The following is a 19,618-nucleotide window of genomic DNA, read 5'->3' on the forward strand; positions in this document are numbered from 1 at the left end:
ATTACTGACACCTCCCCCTGCCTCCCTTGGCCCCGCCCCCACTCCACCCCTTCCATGAGGCCCTGCCCCCATTCCAACCCCTTCCCTGAAATCCCCACCCCAGCTCTGCCCCCTTCCTGCCCCCAGGGAGGGCAGGAGGGGTGTGGGGTGTGGTGGGGGCTCAGGGCAGGGAGTTGGGGTGTGGGGTGCAGGAGGGGTGTGGGGTACAGCAGGGGGTTGGGCTGCAGGAGGGGTGTGGGGTACAGCAGGGGGTTGGGCTGCAGGAGGGGCTCGGGGGGCGGGCTCCTGCCCCACACGCACCGGGGGCAGGGCAGGCCGCCTGTCTGCCTGTCCCCGCACCGCTCCGGGAAGTGGCCGGAACCTGGGGGAGGAGGGGCACAGGGGTCTGTGTGTTGCTGTTGCTTCAGGCACCACCCCCAGCAGCTCCCATTGGCCGGGAACGGGGAACTGCGGCCAATGGGAGCTGCTGGGGGCGCTGCCTGAAGCAAGAGCAACACACACAGCCCTGTGCCCCCCTTCCCCATGTTCCGGCTGCTTCCCGGAGCGGCAGGGGGCAGGGCAGGCAGGGAGAAACCCCAGGGCAGGCAGAAAACAACCCCGCGGGCCGCATGCGGCCCCCAGGCCACGTGTTTGAGACCCCTGATCTATTGTGTGCCCATGGGGTCCCCTTGCAGGGTTTTGTATTGAAAAACGCTTCCAATAAGCATTACTTTGATTCAGACTGCTCTTTTTGCCAGAGGTGTGCCCGAAAGCCCAAATGTCAGCAATAACTGGCATTTGATACTGGTGACAATGTCATAAAACAATGTGACATTGAGTATATGAAAAGCCCGTACGTCATCTGGCCTTACGTTGTATGACTGTTCACAGGTTCTATGACTTACCCTCATCCCAAAACAGTGTGTTTTGTGCATGGTGATATGCTGCAGAAAACAATAAACCACATTGCATACACACAGTTTGTGATACCTACCACAGCCTGTGACTACCAAACTTTGTTTTTAACTTAATGTGGAACATCAAGATCGTGGGCACATGTCCAGTCTAGTAACACTCTCTGCCCATCCCCCCTCTTGCTATGGCTCATTTGCATTCCAAAGCATAGCAATGGCTCTCATATTAGTCCTTGATGGAAACTCCATACAGCTAAATTGAATTGTCTGCTTTTTATTACTTTTTCAGTGCTTTTGTAAAGCGCTGTTCTTATCTTAAACTCTATATGAATTTTACCAATTCCAAACCTGCATTTTTTCCCAGTTTCAAATTTTGGGACTATTAAGTCAGGGGGTTTGGTATCCTATAACAATCACTGAATCTAAAGTGGTTAGTTTCTAACTCTACAACAGTAAATGAACTACATGCACTGTTGAGTAAGAGAGTTTTTATTCATTCCACTGACTCACATGCAAAACTCGCTTTGGCTTCAAAGTCCCATGCATAAACATAGTGATACATGGCCTGAATTTCTGAACAACTGTTATAACAAGTCATCTAAGTTCATGAAGGAAGGAGAATGTATAGCTGTGATCAGTTTGATGAAGGCTGAATTTTATGCCAGTATTTCTGAGGAGTAATAAAAATAAAAAAACCCAATGTAGAGCAAAATCTACATTATCTGTTGGCATGTTCAAGCTTGTTTACTTAAATGTGAAGGTTTACGCTTGCATATCAAAAAGGAACCTACTTCAAATCCTGTAATTTGATGCTTAAGAAAATCTTTCTAAAACAAATTAACACAATCACATTCACACAAATTCACTTTTTATTGAAATAAGATATTTTATTTCAAGCACTGATCAATCATTCTTTTTACTATTTCCTCTTCACCTACATTAAACCACTTTTGACACTATTGATTTGTAAAACCAATATGATGTGAACACTATGTGACAGAAGTTGTTTGTTATTAAGAGATAGAATCCCATCTCAGAGGAGCTTGTCATCCTGGAGAGACACAATCACACAAAGTAATTTTACTTGTATCATAGCTCTTTCACTGTTGACTACATTTTTGACAGCTGGTTTCATGTTAAATATTAACAACACTTTGTTTATGCATGAACATCTTCAGTGGGTTACGGACCTAAAGTTCCCTCTTATGAAAGCAAAGTAGTTTTCTTTGTGTCACTGTCCATATCTAATTAAGAAGCAATGCAATAATGCTAAAGCAAAGCATTGCAAACAAGTATCCCAGTAAGGGAGACATTTTACTAATTCTAAAAAATGAGAAATAGTTTTAGGTTGGTAGGTCATAGTCCGAGGTCTATTATACATATATTTATGATAGTAGAGATTCTGGGCCCATTCTGGTGCTTGTTTATCAGTGCGATGAGCATGGTATACATATCTAGCTAAATCTGGGAGCCCATATTTTTTGAATTTCTGATTTAAGGAGTGCACGATCAGACTGTTAATGCCACTGGATACTGTTGTTGAGAAACAATACATTCCTATAGCTGCTTTGGGATATCCTTGTTCAGCCTTCCTGGCTTCTATAAGGTTGGTATTAAAGCGAGACAGCTGACCCAGCTGGGTGCTCAAGTAAGAACCAGCAGAGTGGCCCACAAAGTCCATCTTACCCACCCAGATACTGTAGATATAAATCCTTCCCCACAAGATTTCCCCAACCCTGATGACTCATTAGCATAAATCTCCCTCTCAATTTTCCCCCCCCCCCAATGAACTTCTAATTGCCATAGGGACTGTCACCACTACCAGCCTTCTTTCTCCCTTCCTCCTGTAAACTGAAGGAATTAAGCCAAGCAAAACATAATCAATAAGCAGGAGCCTTTCAACCAATTATATATATCTGTCTGAAATATAATTAAAATGTGTAGCTCATGTGTCCCTTTTAAACTCTCACATTTAAGGGGATAGGGAGTAAAAAGGCACAAAACCCCCCACAAAAAAACAAAACAAAAAAACCCACAGTGAGGAACCTGATTATCACATGGCACCAAGGCTGAATATCTCATGACAAATTCAATAGATGACTGTTCTTCTGGATCTGCTCAGGATTTCATAGCTTCCAGGATAACGGTGAGACTATCCCAGGTGGTTTCTGAGTTAATTCACGCACAGCTGATTGCACTCTGGTTGTGGTATATGGAAAAAGATTGGAGATGGGGGAAATGGGTTGCTCCTTTGTCATGGACCAACCCTTGCCACCTTTGATTTGAGGTCAGATCACAGCTTTTCCTCAGGGGAGAAAGGCCTTTTTTGGTAGTCCACTTTTGGAGGCTGATGGAACCTTAAGACTTCCAGATGGCTCTGAGTGAGAATAAAGTTCAGCCAACAGACCACTCTATCGGGGGGTCGACAGGATTAATAACAGTTTGTTTTCCTCCACTATTTATACAACGGTCCCATTTCTCTACCAGAGGCAATGGACACTAAAGGATTATCAAGCTATTTCCCGCTATGGTTGGTTAGATCTTTGGTTTTTCTTTTGTTGGGGAGCCTATAAACTGGTGTTTGTGTATTTGGAAATGTGAATTAAGATTCTCTGTTGCTGAATTTCATATGTTTTTAACATGTTGAAAAATTTAGAAAGATTCCTTCAGCTATAATAGGCACTAGATAAATACATTCTATAGAGTTAGTTGTAGTAAGATCCAGGAAATTTGTATGGGAGGTCAGGGAAAAACACAACACTGATTTGTGGGACACTATAATTGAACTATTATACTGCACACACAAAAAATCAAGGTCTCTGCTCATTAATTTTCCGCTCATTCTGCATTTTGCCTGATTTTGTTTGTGTATCATAATATTACAATGGGTTTATTTTGTCATTTAAGCTAGATAAAAGATTTTAGTAGAATTAGCTTCATGTAATTTGGTAACGTTGGCTTTAAACAACCAAAAAGGACATGTTGACTCCATTAAAATACCCAAAGGGCGCATGCTGCTGATTTTTTTCCCCCACTGTGTTGTCAGTGGTCAATACAGAGAATGCAAAAGTGTCAGTTGCTTGGACATTTTTAAAGCAATTATAGCATCCAAGAGCCAGACTCGTCCTAGAGAAACATGCCAACAACTATATCATTTCCTTTCACTTAAGTGAACTTTGCTGAAATGACTTGCCTTGTTTTCTTCTAAATCCAGAAATGAAGTTGTTCAAAAAAGGGAAGAACTATACATTTGAATAAATTAACCCTACAAATTACTATAGAACTGATACTGTGGTTTAAACAAGCTGCTTTCATATATGTAAATATTATGTCAAGTTACATTTGTCACAATTAGGGTTATTTTGTTTTAAGGAATGGGTTTTAATCTAAGATCTTGCTGCTTATAAACTTTACATGATGTATGAAGACTTTCTTCTCTGTATTACTAATCTACAAATTTAAGCCACAGAAATGTAACCTATATATATCTATCAAATAACTCTAGTGATAAGTTGCACTGCATGGTTTATTTGCATATTTGATTACTATATCTATTTATTTAGAGAATTGTTTATATTTATTGCATAGTATTTAATATCATGTATTTTAACAACTTAGTATCAAGGTTTATAAAAGGTCATGTTGAACACTTAAACCATTTTAATATCTGAGACCAAACAGATATAAAATCTTGGCTTCCTGTGCTTTATAGAAATAGTTCTATATCTCAATGAGAGGAATAACCTAATAACTTCCATAGAAAGGGGAAGAATATACATATTTAAGCTGGGTTTTTCTGCCTAAAATTGGAACATTTTTCTAACTGTGTAAATATTGTGCTAAAAAAATCTTGTCTGGTATATCTGTAATTTTGCCCGCTGTCTAGACACTACATACCAAGTTTGAAGCTGAAAGATGATTTTAGAGCTGGGGCCAAAATCAGGCTTTTATTGAAAAGTGAGGTAAAACCTTTACTTCGGAGAAGCTGCCATCCAATTTTAAAAGCTTGGTCATCTAATCAGAGGACAAAGTCATATGGGCAAAATTTTCAAAAGTACCTCAGTGATTTAAGAGCCTAAATCACATTGGAACAGCAATGTGACTTAGGCCCCTAAGTCCCTTAGACACTTTTGAAAATTTTATCCTATATGAGGACCAGACTGTGCATTATATTATGAATTAGAATATTTTGTTCAGTTTTCTCAACAAATAATTCCAGGCAATCCAAAGGGTGAAACTTCTTTGCTTTGAATTTCAAATCAATCCTTGAACAAAATGGGGCCTTAATAGAAAAGGAGAGGGAAGGGATGTTGGAAAACTAAGAGGGAAAACGAGTCTTCAGATCTCAAGCAAATATATGGTAGCATGTGTCTGGTTTTCCTGAAAGCATTTAAAAATTATGCGTAACTGAGAAGACACAGCAAAGATCAAGTGAAACAGTGCACCACCTCAAAACAACAGTGAAAGTTTTTGTCAAAAAAAGAAGCAAAAGCAATTTTTAAAAATTTCTCTGAATTTCACATTTGAGAAAATAGGTGTCTCTACACCAGGGGTCGGCAACGTTTGGCACGCGGCTCGCCAGGGTAAGCACCCTGGCGGGCCAGGCCAGTTTTATTTACCTGCTGACGCGGCAGGTTCGGCCGATCGCGGCCCCCACTGGCCGCGGTTCGCCGTCCTGGGCCAATGGGGGTGGCGGGAAGCGGCACGGGCAAGCGATGTGCTGGCTGCAGCTTCTCGCCGCCCCCATTGGCCCGGGACGGCGAACCACGGCCAGTGGGGGCCGCGATCGGCTGAACCTGCCGCGTCAGCAGGTAAATAGACTGGCCCGGCCTGCCAGGGTGCTTGCCCTGGCGAGCCGCGTGCCAAACGTTGCCGACTCCTGCTCTACACCTTTCCCCCATTGTTCCCCTATTCCTTTGCCCAAAGAGAAAAATTTAAGCCCTGAGCCTTGTAAGCTTCATATTCCCCAGGCCCTCAAAAACACAAATACTTTTCATAAGAGGAGCTTTAAACCCTGCCCTTTTGATAGGGGAAGGATTCCCTAATAGTGAATGGTCATTTAGTAACAATCTGTTCATAAACATGTCCTTATAGTACATCTCCCCACTCTCCCTCATGTGGAGGAAGACAGTGGCAAATTTGAAGGAAGTGAAAAACAGCATGTGCAAGTGCATGAAAATGCAATGGCTTTCACCTTTTACAAATTCATTAAAAAATGTGATTTTTTTTCCCACCCATTTCCTCCCCCTCTCCCAATATTATACTATGTGGTTACACTTCTGGTAACATAAGTATTGTTTTAAACAATGAGCATACTATCTCATCTAAGCAATAAAAAAACAGGTCTTTGATAATGTCTAATTGTAGACAGCTTCAGGCATCAGGTTTAACCATACTTAACAGTGTGTGTTACAGTGAGGACTGTGTTGTATGTGATTTTAGTGGGATTCTTTTTCTTAATTTAACCCAATCTTTGAATAATTAACTAATTTTCTATCTGTCTGTCTATGTACTTCTATTACCCACTCCCCATCACCATACTATCAAAGTGCTTCACAAACATAAGTGAATTTATACTTGAAATACCCCATGAGGTAGGGAATGTACCTATTTTTCTTATTATGCCCAAGCATCATGTAGACTTCGGACTAAGTAACTCCCTGCATAAGTCATATTCAAATAGGGGCCAGGAACCTTAGCTAGTTTGAACTTGTAGAATTTCTCGCAGATCATTCTGTTGGAGGGGAATAAAGACCCACCAAGCATACAGACATCCTTAGTTCCATGGAGAAGTTTTATGGATCCAAAGGATGAGATTCTCACTCTAAATCTGTCCCCTTTATACTCTAATTCCAGCTGGGGGAGGCTTCTTGAATTCAGAGGAATCCGGCTGTAGCTCCAGCTACAGCACACAGTTCTGCAGCAAGTCTGTGCAGGGGTGTGGCCAATATGGTGGTCTGTGAGGGCTACCTTAACTTAGACAGGCCCCCAGAGCTATCTAAATTACGCTAGGAGGTTCTCTGGTCCCCAAAGCAGGCCAGGATTGGGAGGATAAAAGGCATGTAAAGCCACCTGAGCTTTTGGGCAATGATTTCTGTGCTGAGATGTCCTGACCACCCCTGCAGCACCAAAAAGGTTTGAGACTAACCATGCTGGAGATATCCTAAGATATGCAGGAAACTTTTGTAGATCCCCCAGAAGTTGTAGTCACGCAGAAGCTTAATACCGCCGCACTGCTCCTTGCACCCTCCCCTCTTCCCATAGCCTCTCTGGCTGTGGTAGCCACACAACCCTCTTCCTTCCACAGTGAGCTTTCTCAGTGCAGGGGGAGAACCATGCAAGGTAGTGCTGACTAAGCATCAGCTTCCATAAGGAAATCTAGGAGGAGAGGGGGAAGATACCACAGAGACCATCCATCCTTTTGACCTTATTCCTTCATAAAGGGAGAGTACTGATCTCACAGAATGTAAGGGTAATAACTTCTGCAGGTCTTTGGGAAAGTATACAGTGTGTTAGAGCTATTTCTGCTTACTTCCTTGTAAACGAAGTGGTCCCGGGATTTGAGTCCTCACTGCTTATGCTAGTGCAGGGAGCGGCGGGGAGGAGACGGGGAAAGGGAATGGGAGATATGGGCCTCAACTTAAGAAGATGAATATGGATTTAACTTGTTTGCATATTGCTCCTTCCTTTTGTTTATTCAAATCCTCCCCAAAACAAAAATATTTGTAAAAGCTAGATCTAGCTATTGTGAAACTGAATAGCTGGACAGAGTTATGTTGCTTATTAGGGTAATAATCCATCTGTTACAGAGCAGGCTCAATTTGTAAAATTAAGTTTATAAATCAGGGAGAGAAAAGTACTTGTCTCTTCCCCACAGTGAGCATTTACTCTCTTTTTAGAGTTCCCATTTACAGTTACATGGGGTCATTTTAAGAAAAATATACATCCTGGAGAAATAATTCAGTCTCTCTCTCAAATAGGCTCTTACACCTTTACATTTCTGTTGAGCAAATAAGCAATGGCTGTTCAGTTTCATCTGAGTTCTTCCTGTGTGTCTCTATCATCTCTACCTTGTGAAGACATTTTGATTTTTATTAATGTACTGTGGGGGGGGTTCCAGAGGACAAGCTTATATGCTTGTAGCCTTTTGTCACCAGAGTGAAATTTCAAACGTGGATCTATTAGTATGCATTACAGACATCAAAATGCTTGAATAATTTTTAAAAATTAGTTCACTGCAGTATTTTTTTAAATCTGGACTGATCAAAACAACTCCCAACAATTCTTCTAACAATATGTGATCGGAATAATAACTTCCCATGTTGTAGAATTCCATGCTGCAGCTGAGAGGCATGTAAATACAAGCTGCTTATTTGCAAGAAGCTTCCAGATTTGCAATATGATTGCTATGGAAACCACATAATGAAAACCTTATAACCATCTGTGTGGCTTGATGGATTTTGCTGCATAGCTGAGCTGTTTTTGTTTACTGTTATTAAAGTGTTGAATGGAATATATTAACCCACAAACTGTGATTATCCAGGGTATTAATTAATATTGTATAATGACCGTGTCTATATCAAATAACACAACACAATAAAATACTAGCTAATAATACTGCTATTAATATAAGATCTAATGTAGGTAAGTGGTTGACTATTATCAGTTTTTTGGTGGAATGCTGACTTTATACATAGTTATCTGGGAGATTACCAATTCTGTTGCAGAAATGTATTATGCAAGCTACACTTTAGTACATTTTTATATTCATATAATCTGACTCTCTGGGAAGAACAAAAAGGAAGAAAAATCAATTAGACTCATGTCTAAAAGTCAGATACTGTTGTATTCGTTGTATTCGCTTTAAATCATATGTGCAGGTAGAGCCATCTGTGTTTGGGGAATAGCTGTGGCAATCTCCTGGTAGTAATTTACATATTTAACTCATAGTGCAAAATTTTAGAATTCAGCTGTGAAATCTACAGGAATTATTATTATTTTTTTTTTAATATTTGCAGTTCCTCCCTGATCTGTTACCAGAAAAAAACTTTTAACTTTCTAGTAGTGGAGATATGCTGTAAGTGTGTCTATATTCTAGTCTCTAGGGATCCTCAACCTATTGCTGTAGGCCCAGATGCATTTCTTTGGGGCACATACACAGCTCTTCTAGAGCTCTGGGTTTGATCAGAGCTCCTATTGATCTGGAGAGAGAAACTAGAGAGACACGTCTCTTCCCAGCCTGAAGGGTAGAAAGTGAGGGGAGAGAGGAAAGATTGAACTACGATTATTTTGAAGATCTCTGTGGCTCCCTGTGACACACTATCTTGATAATACAATTTAACTTTTGTCGTACTGTTTCTCCTCAATAATTGATATTGTATATACTATCTGTGCTATGCATTGCTGCAAACATTGCAACATAGTTTCTGACCAGTGTCTCTACACATTTGAGACTGCTGTTGGTTACAAGAGGTTTGACACTGCTTCCAGGCCCAAAGTGCAAGTTGTATTTAGGAGCTAAATGTCCTCTTTAAGCTCCCATGACCCAAGTCCGTTAGATCTAAAGCAATATTTAATTGACATGGAGAACCACTGGGGTTCTGAAGGAACTTGGGTTCAGGCTTTCTTTTCTCCTCTTACACTTCAAATACAAGTCTAGGAAATGACCATCAGTTTTAAACAGTGTTTATCTTTTTTTAAAGGGAGAATTGTACTTATTTATGAACTTTGTTTGTGAACCCACAATATAGTGTTTATTTTTATAGTAAGTAAACTCTATACAGTAAACTCTGTCTTACTGTGGAAAAATTTCTCAAACCTGCACTGCTTTCCCTTTCCCTTTTTAAATTAGAGAGAGGGAAGAGAAAAATACTTACTAAAATGGAGTTCTTATTATCACAGAACTGATGGAAAGAGTAGCAGCATGGTATGAACATTCTTAATAAAAATAATTCTACAATATTCAATAACAAAAAAATTATTTCTAGCAGTATATAATATTCTGTCTCTTACCTGGAATTGAGTCTTTATAGGAAGAGATAATGCATTGTGGGTAGAAAAGATGACAGACAAAGGGATAATATTGCTTGTAAGTGGCATAAAAATGGTTGTAAGCCATGGAATGAGTGCCTCCTGGTGCCCTTGAGAATATATAAGGATACTTTTGTTACATTTTTTAGCATGCCCCACATGATGTAATGATGTACTCAGTGTTGAACAAGTTTAAATATAGTAGATAGTCAGTCTCTCTCTCTCTCTCTCTCTCTCTCTCTTTTATGTGCTGTGCAGTAGCATCAGATTTACCACTTTCCATTGTTTTCTTGTTTTGTGTCCAAGTCATTGGAGTCTGTCTCAACCAAACTTCTAGCTAGTCAGTAGTTATTAGACAACAAAAACTACTGATTAACTAGCAGATCAATAATACAAAGCTCCTTGAACAGTAAATCACATAACCATGTCTCCCATTATATTGTGTTTGGGAACCTATAGCCCCAGTCGTGCAAGTAGCTCTGCATGTGCTTAACTTTAAGCGTATGAGTGGTCCCACGGAAATCAACAGGTCTACTCCTGTGCTTAAAGTTAAACATGTGTATTAAGTATTTGCAGAATTGAAGCCTGAATGTGTAATGTGATGTGCATGAATGAACCTATACGTTTACAAAGTTATTAATGCAAACCAGACATGATCACATGTTCATGCTGAAACTCACCCTCCTCTCCATCATAGAATGTTATGAAATTCTTACATTATCTGCTTGTGAAGAACATTTTAAAAGCCATGACTTTTATACCCATTGTTTATTAACAAAATATCAGATTAGTAGCTGTAATGGGTCCATGGTACTTAAAAGCAAACATACTTATTATATTAGTACACAGTGTGTTAAATAGCAGCAAAGGAATTAGACATACCTAAAGTGCAGTTCTATTCTGAAAAGTGGGTGTGTCAATATAATACCTAGCTAGGGGATCTGTGTTGTCAGCTGTGCTGTTATAGAGACTATGATAAGGTTTTGGTTTTTAATTCATTTTACTCCTACAGAAAGAACACAGCTATGATAGAGGGAGTTAAGGTCCATTCCTTTTTATGCATCTTCAACAGAATTGTAAACTAAGGAGTTTATAGTAGTCCCTTTCTTGTCCCTATACGAAGCAGAGCTCGTATCTGGGAGGAGGAGGGTTCCAACTCTGTGTTGGCAAGAGAACAGGGTTGAGGGGTTCCATCAAGCTCTCTTCTCCCTCCCAAGCCATGGAGGAAAGCACAGTTAGTTGGTACGGTCTGAGACTTTATTAGCATAGACTGTTCCCCCACCCATGCCCAGGTTAAATATAACTTTCCCCCCCACACACGCACACTCCCTTTAGTGGTTCCCATGATCTGCCACAGTAGGTGGAGCCACTGAAAACAGGGCAGCTATGCTCCCATTGAGCAGGCAGGAGCCAATGTAGATGCATGGCACAGCAGAGGCAAAGAGGCCCCATGTCTCCTGTGGAACCCCCAACTTTTTGTGGAGGTATGGGGCAGTGACAATCACACCCCTCTGATGTAAGAATGAATAGGAAAGCCTGAATTTTCCCTATCCTGGAATGATAGATGTAGCCAGGGGAGGATGGGACCCCAGTTCTGATTGTTCTAGAAGCCATTGCAAGATTGCAAAGGGGGAGCCCCAAAATGGCACTTTCAAGTCACTTTTCAGAGTCAAAGATGAATTCAGCAGTTCACAACTGAGTTTTTTTTTTTAAAAGAGAGCTACCAGAGTGGTTAAAAACAAAAAACAACCAAGCCCTCAAACTTGTGTGGCAATATGAAAACAGAAGAGTTTGGCTCCCAGCATTTACATTTTAGAAGTATAGATAGTGTGATTGATTAACTGACGTGGGCTGTAATTCCTGTCAGTTAGCAGGTTCCTTCAGCATTTCATTTGTAATTGTCTGTTTGCAGAAGAAGAAGAAGAGAGCGCTCCTCCAAAGACTGGAGAGCCAAGGAAACTGAGCCAAGAGAGCACTAGCAATGTTTCAGGTAATTAAAATGTTTTTCTTTCTTCTGCAAATATTTCTTTACTTTTCTTTTCCAGTCTTGGCCTTTTGCTGTTGTAAACAATGTTTTCCCAGCTTCCAAACATTATCGGTTTCATCTGGGTATTTTATGGCAGTAAAACTGCTTAGCACCATTTAGGATGCATGAAAACCACTTGAGAAGGATTTATAAAGTAAGCCCATTTATACAAGGTATTCCTTCCTGAATTACTTTGTAATGACTCAATTAGCTTTCATTTCTGCACAAAGGAGATTTAGTTGCATAAATTAGCTTATCATCATTGAGGAAGTGTCACTGCTAAAGGACAGTTTATAGATACAACATGCAGTTGCTGTCAAACCTATAAGAATATAATATAGACATCTGTGTATACTTTGTGCTTGAGCAGAACAGACTTCTGCCATTCAGAGACTAACAGGGGACAACAAGTTGCCCAGGGGACTGGCAATGTAGACATCTCTGAAAAGGTCAACTTGACACAGGCTCTGACAATCGACCCAGAGCTCTGTCTTCTTTGATAAAAATCAGATAAACTTAAGACCGCTAATTGATCTGCAGCCTGTTTAAATGTTGGCCATGCATATCTTCATTGCATATGATTATCACAGAAAGCAAATGAATTGGGTAAGAAATGCCAGAGTCCAGTGACAGCAGCAAAAAAATTGGAAAAGGACACAAATGCCCGGGAAGGCTAAGAAGGATATTGTCTCTGCCTCAGCTTGGCAAACTGCCCTTGTGCTAATTGTCACTGGGAGTGGAAAAATAACTGCAGATACTATGTAAAGTCACATGGAGGGACAACTTTTCCGGACTGTAAGACATTCCCAGCTAAGGTAAAAACAAGATATATCCCTGCCTCAAGGGCATGGTCCTTTTGATAAAACATCACTTTTTTGACCAGAAAGTATGGAAGACTTGCTTCTTATCAGGTCTTTACACCTCTTCACAGCTAAATGTCGGCCAACGCCAGATTTGCCGTGTCGTAACTGCGTCCTGCAGTGTAATGCAGTCTGGGGTCGCCTTCCTCCATTATATATACTGCACATCACTCTTCCAGTGCTGTCAGGGAAAGGGTGGATAAGGAGTGTGTGTTCAGGAAGTAGCTTTGCAGTACTCTTCCTATTGCAACATGTGGAGAGGAACCGGGGGCCTGATTTCCTGACCCATACAGGAAAGCAGGAACAGGTTGCAGTAAAATGTTTTGGTTTCCTTTTCTTGGAAAGGAAATGAGGACTGGGTCATCAGATTTGCTGGCATTGTGATCTACTAAAAATCACGCATAAAACAACACGACTCAATGAAACCTTAGCGTTAACAGTCATTTAGACATGCCAATAATTATAATACTGGATAGGGTCAATCCAATTATGAAGTGAGCAACAGATGTTTGTTATTCTCATAAATATTTCAGCTCAAAGAAATTTTACTTTGATAACATCCTCTAGTGTAACCAAAATATTAGCACTTTAGTTTATGAACACAGCAGTCCCCATTTTTATGAGAACAGTTCTATAAATTTAACTAGGGTTCATACAATATCCTTGAAATAAAGCATCATAATAATTCTCCCCAGACATGAATACATTTCAAGTAATAGTTTTAACACTTGAGCATAGCACTGACCTCTGTTCTTCCCTAAACAATTAAATATATGACACAAGAAGTTTGTTTGCCATGTAGGGCAGTGAGTTGACAAGGGTATTTCTGTCTTTCCAGGCATCACATCATATGAATTTCTAACTTATTCAAAAATGTCTGATGTTTTTCCAACAAATAATACACACAGAATACGGTACCTAAATCTCAATCAGTCTCAAGCAGTACAAGAAAAACGATACTTTCCTTACCATCAGTAACTCATCTTCTGCACTTAACTAATTTTTCCTCTAATTATCTGTTAGAGTGAGTAGGTATATATTATGGAGAGATGCTAAACTTCCATTATGAACTCAGCTTGGGCACACTTGCTTCTTAACTTTTCCAGAACTAAACCATTCAATCTGTAATTGAAGCTAAGGGATCTTCTGTCAGACTAGAATTTTTCTAGTAAATTTGAAGCAACTCAGATAAAGAATTTTGGAAATATGAGGGCAAAAAATCTCTTATCTTGAAAGCTTTTCTAGCATTTTTGTCTCATATTAACTCCCAAACAGTTTGTCTACAAACTCAAAATTTGTATAATCTGCTGGTTTTGATGAAGACTGGCGCCTTTAACTAGTTTTGCATTATTGATAGAGTGATTTAATTATCAAAACTAGTTTTCACATCCATTATTGGTTTCATAAACTTAATAAACTGTGTGTTGCCTTGATGTAGATAGCTGTGATTGTGGACTATTAAGGACCGAGAGAAGTGGCAGAGTGAGAATTCATGCTCTGCCACTGAGATGCTGGATTGAAGAGAGGGGCCTGAAAGGACAGAGCTGTGGTGGGAGAAATGCCGAGGAGGGGAAATATATAGAAAAGAAACTGGACTCATCTAGTGGTTGACCCCTGGCTCCCCAAATAAATCCGGAAAAATTATTTTACCATGCTTCTTTTTTATCTTATAATTCTCTTTCCCTGATGTGGATAGCAAGAGTGAGAGAAAGGGCCCAGGAAGAAGGAAGCTATGTGCATTCTTGTACATTCTGCAGGAACATCAGAGCAACTGAAAACCAGATGGTTTGTGTCCTCAAACAACACACACTATCACAGCAGAGAGTCTGAAAAGTGAGAAGGAAACTAACTGGATAACCATATCTTACTCTTGTTAAGACAAATTTACACTACTGTGCTATTTATTCTGAACGTCCCCTGTCAATGTAATAATCTATCTCCCCTTGTAAGTATTCTCACACTTCTTATCAAACTGTCTGTACTGAGCTATCTTGATTATCACTTCAAAAGTTTTTCTTAATTGGCCTCTCAGAGTTGGTAAGACAACTCCCACCTGTTCATGCTCTCTGTATGTGTGTATATATATATATCTCCTCAATATATGTTTCACTCTATATGCATCCGAAGAAGTGGGTTGTAGCCCACGAAAGCTTATGCTCTAATAAATTTGTTAGTCTCTAAGGTGCCACAAGTACTCCTGTTCTTCTTCCCACAGGGAAACTAGCCAGATAAAGTGGGATTAGTAGATTTAAGATACACAACTGCAGGCTCTGCTAACTTCTTAAAGATTTAATCAAACTCCCCCTTTACACCAGGATGAAAAATGTCTGTCTTATGTAGAGTGGGAGGTCAGTGGAGATGAGGGCAGTGTTAAATTTATTTTAATGACCTGATGTGTGCATTTCTATACTTCTAATGTTAATGTTTTAAAACGGTATAATCTTACTCTGAATTTCCAGGCTTTCTAACCTTTCTCTTTGAGACTACTATGTTGTGCTCATAAAGCTTTTTTTCCTTAAGTATCTAGTTATTTATAACCCTAAATCCAGTTTAACAAAGTTTTAAGGTTGTGTGTGCGTGTTTGCATAGTGTGTGTGTAATATATTTGCCAAATTTTTGCCCATGGCAACCCACCTTTTATTTCTTCAATCACAGACATAAGGCATAAGTAGCTCTTCTCTAGTTTATTTGAAGGCAGATCAGAGGTTTGAACCCATCCATAATCAGTAAAATCTATGTTGCTGATTTGTTATTGTAGAATGCATTTACAACAATAACTTTTTCATAGTTTTTTTTTCCTGATACCTCTCATATTTTTGGTATTATGAGCATTAAGACAAAATGAGTAATAAATTGCCAGTAGCTTACAGCATTCAGATAATCCCCAGGTTAATCACAACAACTACCATATCTAAAAGGTCCCAGAATCTATCTCGAACCCCAAGTACGCAAACTCAAACTTGCAATGTATCCTGAAGGCTAGCACACTTAGCTCCTGGACCAGCAAGGTCCATCCATCAAATATGTCCTGACACTGAGGACAGGTAACATTACTGACCACAGATGATCACAGCTACTTAATGAGGACACTGTGGGAGGGGGGAAGTCTCTAAAATGGCCAGGACCCACAGCATTAAACTAAGCATTAATTTGAACTTGGAAGCAAAAAAGGAAATCTTTGTAGCAGGACAATATGTTAGACATCTAAGTATGATGCTCTTAGCATATCTAGTACCACTGAGAAAGTGGGCTGCAATGAATCCCCTGGGTAGTCTTCAAGGAAAGCTCCAAGTAGAGAGCATTACTGTAGTCCAATCTAGACATGAGAGGGGCATGGATAACAGGTGCAGACCTGAGAGAATATATTGCAAATCTAGCAATGGCAAGTGGTGGTGGGAGGGAACCAAAACCACAACACTCTTGCTTACTGCTGCTACCTGGGGAAATAGAGATCCAAAATAACCCCTGATTGTGGACATCCTTGACAAAGTATACTTCATTAGCAAGAGCAAATACATCTTCAAGCAATTTCTCCAGCAGCTTCCCCTACCCACTAGCACTACCACCCCCTTGTCTGACATGAGCTTTAGCCATCTAGCCTTCATTTAGGCCTTATCTCTGTCTGAAATCAGGGAAGTAGGGAGGCTGCGCTATCTGGATCTGATGAAGAGTTAGTTCTCATCAGCAGATAAGACAAAAATGTCTGTGTTCTCCATCAGCCCCCTCACACCCTGGAAAAATAGGTATGACAATGAAACTTTGAGGAACCCTTCACAAGGGAATTTTGAAAACTGTTGGGCGGTTGCTTATCAAACAATTGTCCTGGAATGTGAACTGCCTAACTTTGTATTTCCCCACCACAATCATCCACCCATACCAAATGCAGCTCAGCCACTCCTTATGATCAATAGTATCAAAGGCAGCTGATAGATACAAAATGTACACCTGATCCTGCATCCCTTGTTCACATGAGTAAAGGCTACAGGGTCAAGCCTTCTGCATAAGATAGATGCTCTCTTTATTTTAGCAATATTTATAGACGGGGTATATAGCATTTTTAAGGAATTAGATATTTCATCTTTAAGGTACAGTACAATGGTGACAACACTGGTTTCATAACTGAGATGTGAGAGCATATCAGTAACCCATGAATGTAACATTACTGATATCAGGAACATATTAACCCCCCACTCCCGCCCATTGGTACATATGCTCCTGATGTCAAATCACTGATCTGTTTTCATGTCTTTAAAGTGTTTAAAAAGTGGGAAAAGAGAGTCAGCATCATTTCCTTACTATCTCTCTGCCAAATTCTTTTTCACCAGGGTCGCCTGGCTTTCTTTTATCCACTTCTCCAAATAAAGGCAAAAGACACAAGGTGGTCCTCTCTCATTTCTGAAATCAGGCCAGAGCTCAGAACTTAGCATAAGTCTGTAAACTAGGGGCTGAGCAATAAACGTTTTGATATGTATTTTAGAATGCAATGTGAGTTTGTTACAACATCCCTCGCTGCACCTTTCTGTGTGGTGTAGGCACTGTAAACAATACTAGCTCCATCTTTTAATGAAGCCAGCTTTGCTTGAAACATATTGCTTCTAAGGCTATGCCCATACTTAACATTATACAAGTGTGACTATGCACATACTTAATCAGACACACTTGTGGTCATAGAGGAGAAAGGAGATTCCAGTTGTTAATTTTTCACGTCCAGATTTCCCATCTGGAATTTACACACTACTATGCTTGGGAGAATAAAGTAACTTAAGAAATGTACACTGCCTTTTTTTTTATTTATAATTTTTCATCCCCCTGGCCTACCAATTACTGTCTGAACCGCATGGCTCGCTGGGGTAAACAGCTCTCTTCTTATGTAGATTTCACATATGAGAGCACAGAGCCATGGTTGGTCTTTGGGTAACATCATCGAGTAGCGATTAGCTTATTTTAAAATGCATCTTTTCCAGTGTTGCCAAGTCATTAGTTCAGTTGCATTTACACGCCAAGGCTTAATGAAATACTCATGATGCTCATCGAGGGAGAGATGTATCTGACTCGCTGTGGGATCTCTTCTCCTGTCGATGTGCCCCATGTAACTCCCATTAATGTTAATAGGAATTCCACCAGGCTCCTCAATGGGAAGAAGAAACCCCAGAGGGATAAGTGTCATGTGCGAGAAATCATAATTCACATTTGTGTAACTCTGAAGAACTAAAAGTTTTATTTGGTATATTAAAAAAAGACAATTGCAAGAAACCTCCTCAGCCAGAGCTTCAGTTTGCTTTAATAAAAATTGTACTGGGCGTTATGTTCAATCGCGTAGCTGAAATCATTACAATATTAAAATATGGTAGCAGAGATACAATGTTCATTTTATCATCTTACGCTATTCAGTGAGTTTTAGATTCAGTGAATAATAAACTGACAGACAAGCTTGTTAGGGCCAAAACTTAGACCTTGCAATTCAATCTCCTCCAGAGGCCATGCTATCTAAACATCTACACTGAAAAAATAAACCACTTTATTATGAAGATTTTTTTTAAATTGTATCTATATTTTGGTGCGATCATAGCAGAATTTGTGTGCTGCTAGCCTGAGTGCCCTCTAGTGCTTTGTAATAGAAGTTAACCAATAAGCACTGCTTTAGTAAAGGATAAATAATAAATGACAATGCAGAGCAGTTTTAATTTATGTCAGAGTTGTGCAAATTCCTGCTTATGTCAGTAATGACATCTGAAAGTGCTAGCCCACAGACTGAAGTAAATAAATAGAAAGCAGCTCTTCTTGCTGCTGTAGTAAACCCTGGAACTAAAATCAAAATGTTTGCAAAATAGAGAACGCCAACATCAACAGAAAAATACTCTTAGAAAATAGTGTGGCAGTTTCTCCTATTTGTTACCTGATATTTTAGGGGAATGTTTTTTCTTGTAATAAACGTAACCAATCATGATTAAATTGTGACCTATAAATAATAGTCCAGAGTGCTAATGATATGCAAATGTGACTGGTACATGTTGGAATAACCAGCAAGCCTGCAGTGCAAGGATCATATAACAAAACTAAGATGACAGCCTTGATTCAGCCAGTTCAGTGATATTTATGTTATCAGAAGTAGAAGATAGTTTTCCAGTGTTGTAAATTGTTAGTACATATTCTGTCTGGTTAGTGTCTACACACTGTAACTAGTCATCTTATTCGCATTGCTTACATTCTTTGTGAGTTAACTCATCAAACTCCATTTTCACTGAATTAAAAACAGGAAATCGTTTGTAGTGTAACAGAAGTGTCCAGTGTATTTAACCATGTTTAAGTTCTATGTTCCAATAGATGTACTCTGTATGGTAAGCGTATGACAAAGCATTTATTACTCTGTTATTGCAGTATTAGGGAGCAAAGAGTGCTAAATAATCAATCAGTTAATGGTCTGTATGGCAGTTTGAACACAGCACATCCATTGTGCTTATGCTGTTAGAAGGATGAGCTTATGACTTAAGTGTATGTTGCATGTTTAGCCAGAGCTTAATGTCCTACGCTGGAGCTGACACAAAATATTTTAGAAATGCTGCTTCAGCAAACAGTTTCAAAGTTGCTACAATATTTCAGCAGTAACAACCAAAGATTATATGAAAGACTCTCAGAAAAGGGAAAATCTTGTTGAAAAGAAAAAGATGTGCACCACAAAAAGTTTACCATTGGCCTTTTCTCACAGATTTTATTAATTATACTCTAGCATTGTATCCTTTTCAAGTTAAAATGCAAACATGGCTTGCTGGAAATATATTAGTAAAGAAGAGTTAGGTGCTGTAAGACGC

General features: G+C 39.6%; 1 protein-coding gene across 2 annotated transcripts in view; it reads left to right on the forward strand.

The window, feature by feature from the left end:
• The window catches only part of SKAP2 (src kinase associated phosphoprotein 2), a 152,453-nt gene that overhangs the window by 119,843 nt on the left and 12,992 nt on the right, over positions 1-19,618 (forward strand). For both annotated transcript variants that reach the window (XM_024223032.2, XM_029910997.1), the window contains one exon: positions 11,836-11,913. In XM_024223032.2, coding sequence (XP_024078800.2) covers positions 11,836-11,913 — 78 coding nt within the window. The remainder of the gene's footprint in view (positions 1-11,835; positions 11,914-19,618) is intronic.

The sequence above is a fragment of the Terrapene carolina genome, unplaced genomic scaffold, assembly GCF_002925995.2.
Source record: "Terrapene carolina triunguis isolate 2854851 unplaced genomic scaffold, T_m_triunguis-2.0 Scaffold84, whole genome shotgun sequence".
Classification (NCBI taxonomy): Eukaryota; Metazoa; Chordata; order Testudines; family Emydidae; genus Terrapene; species Terrapene triunguis.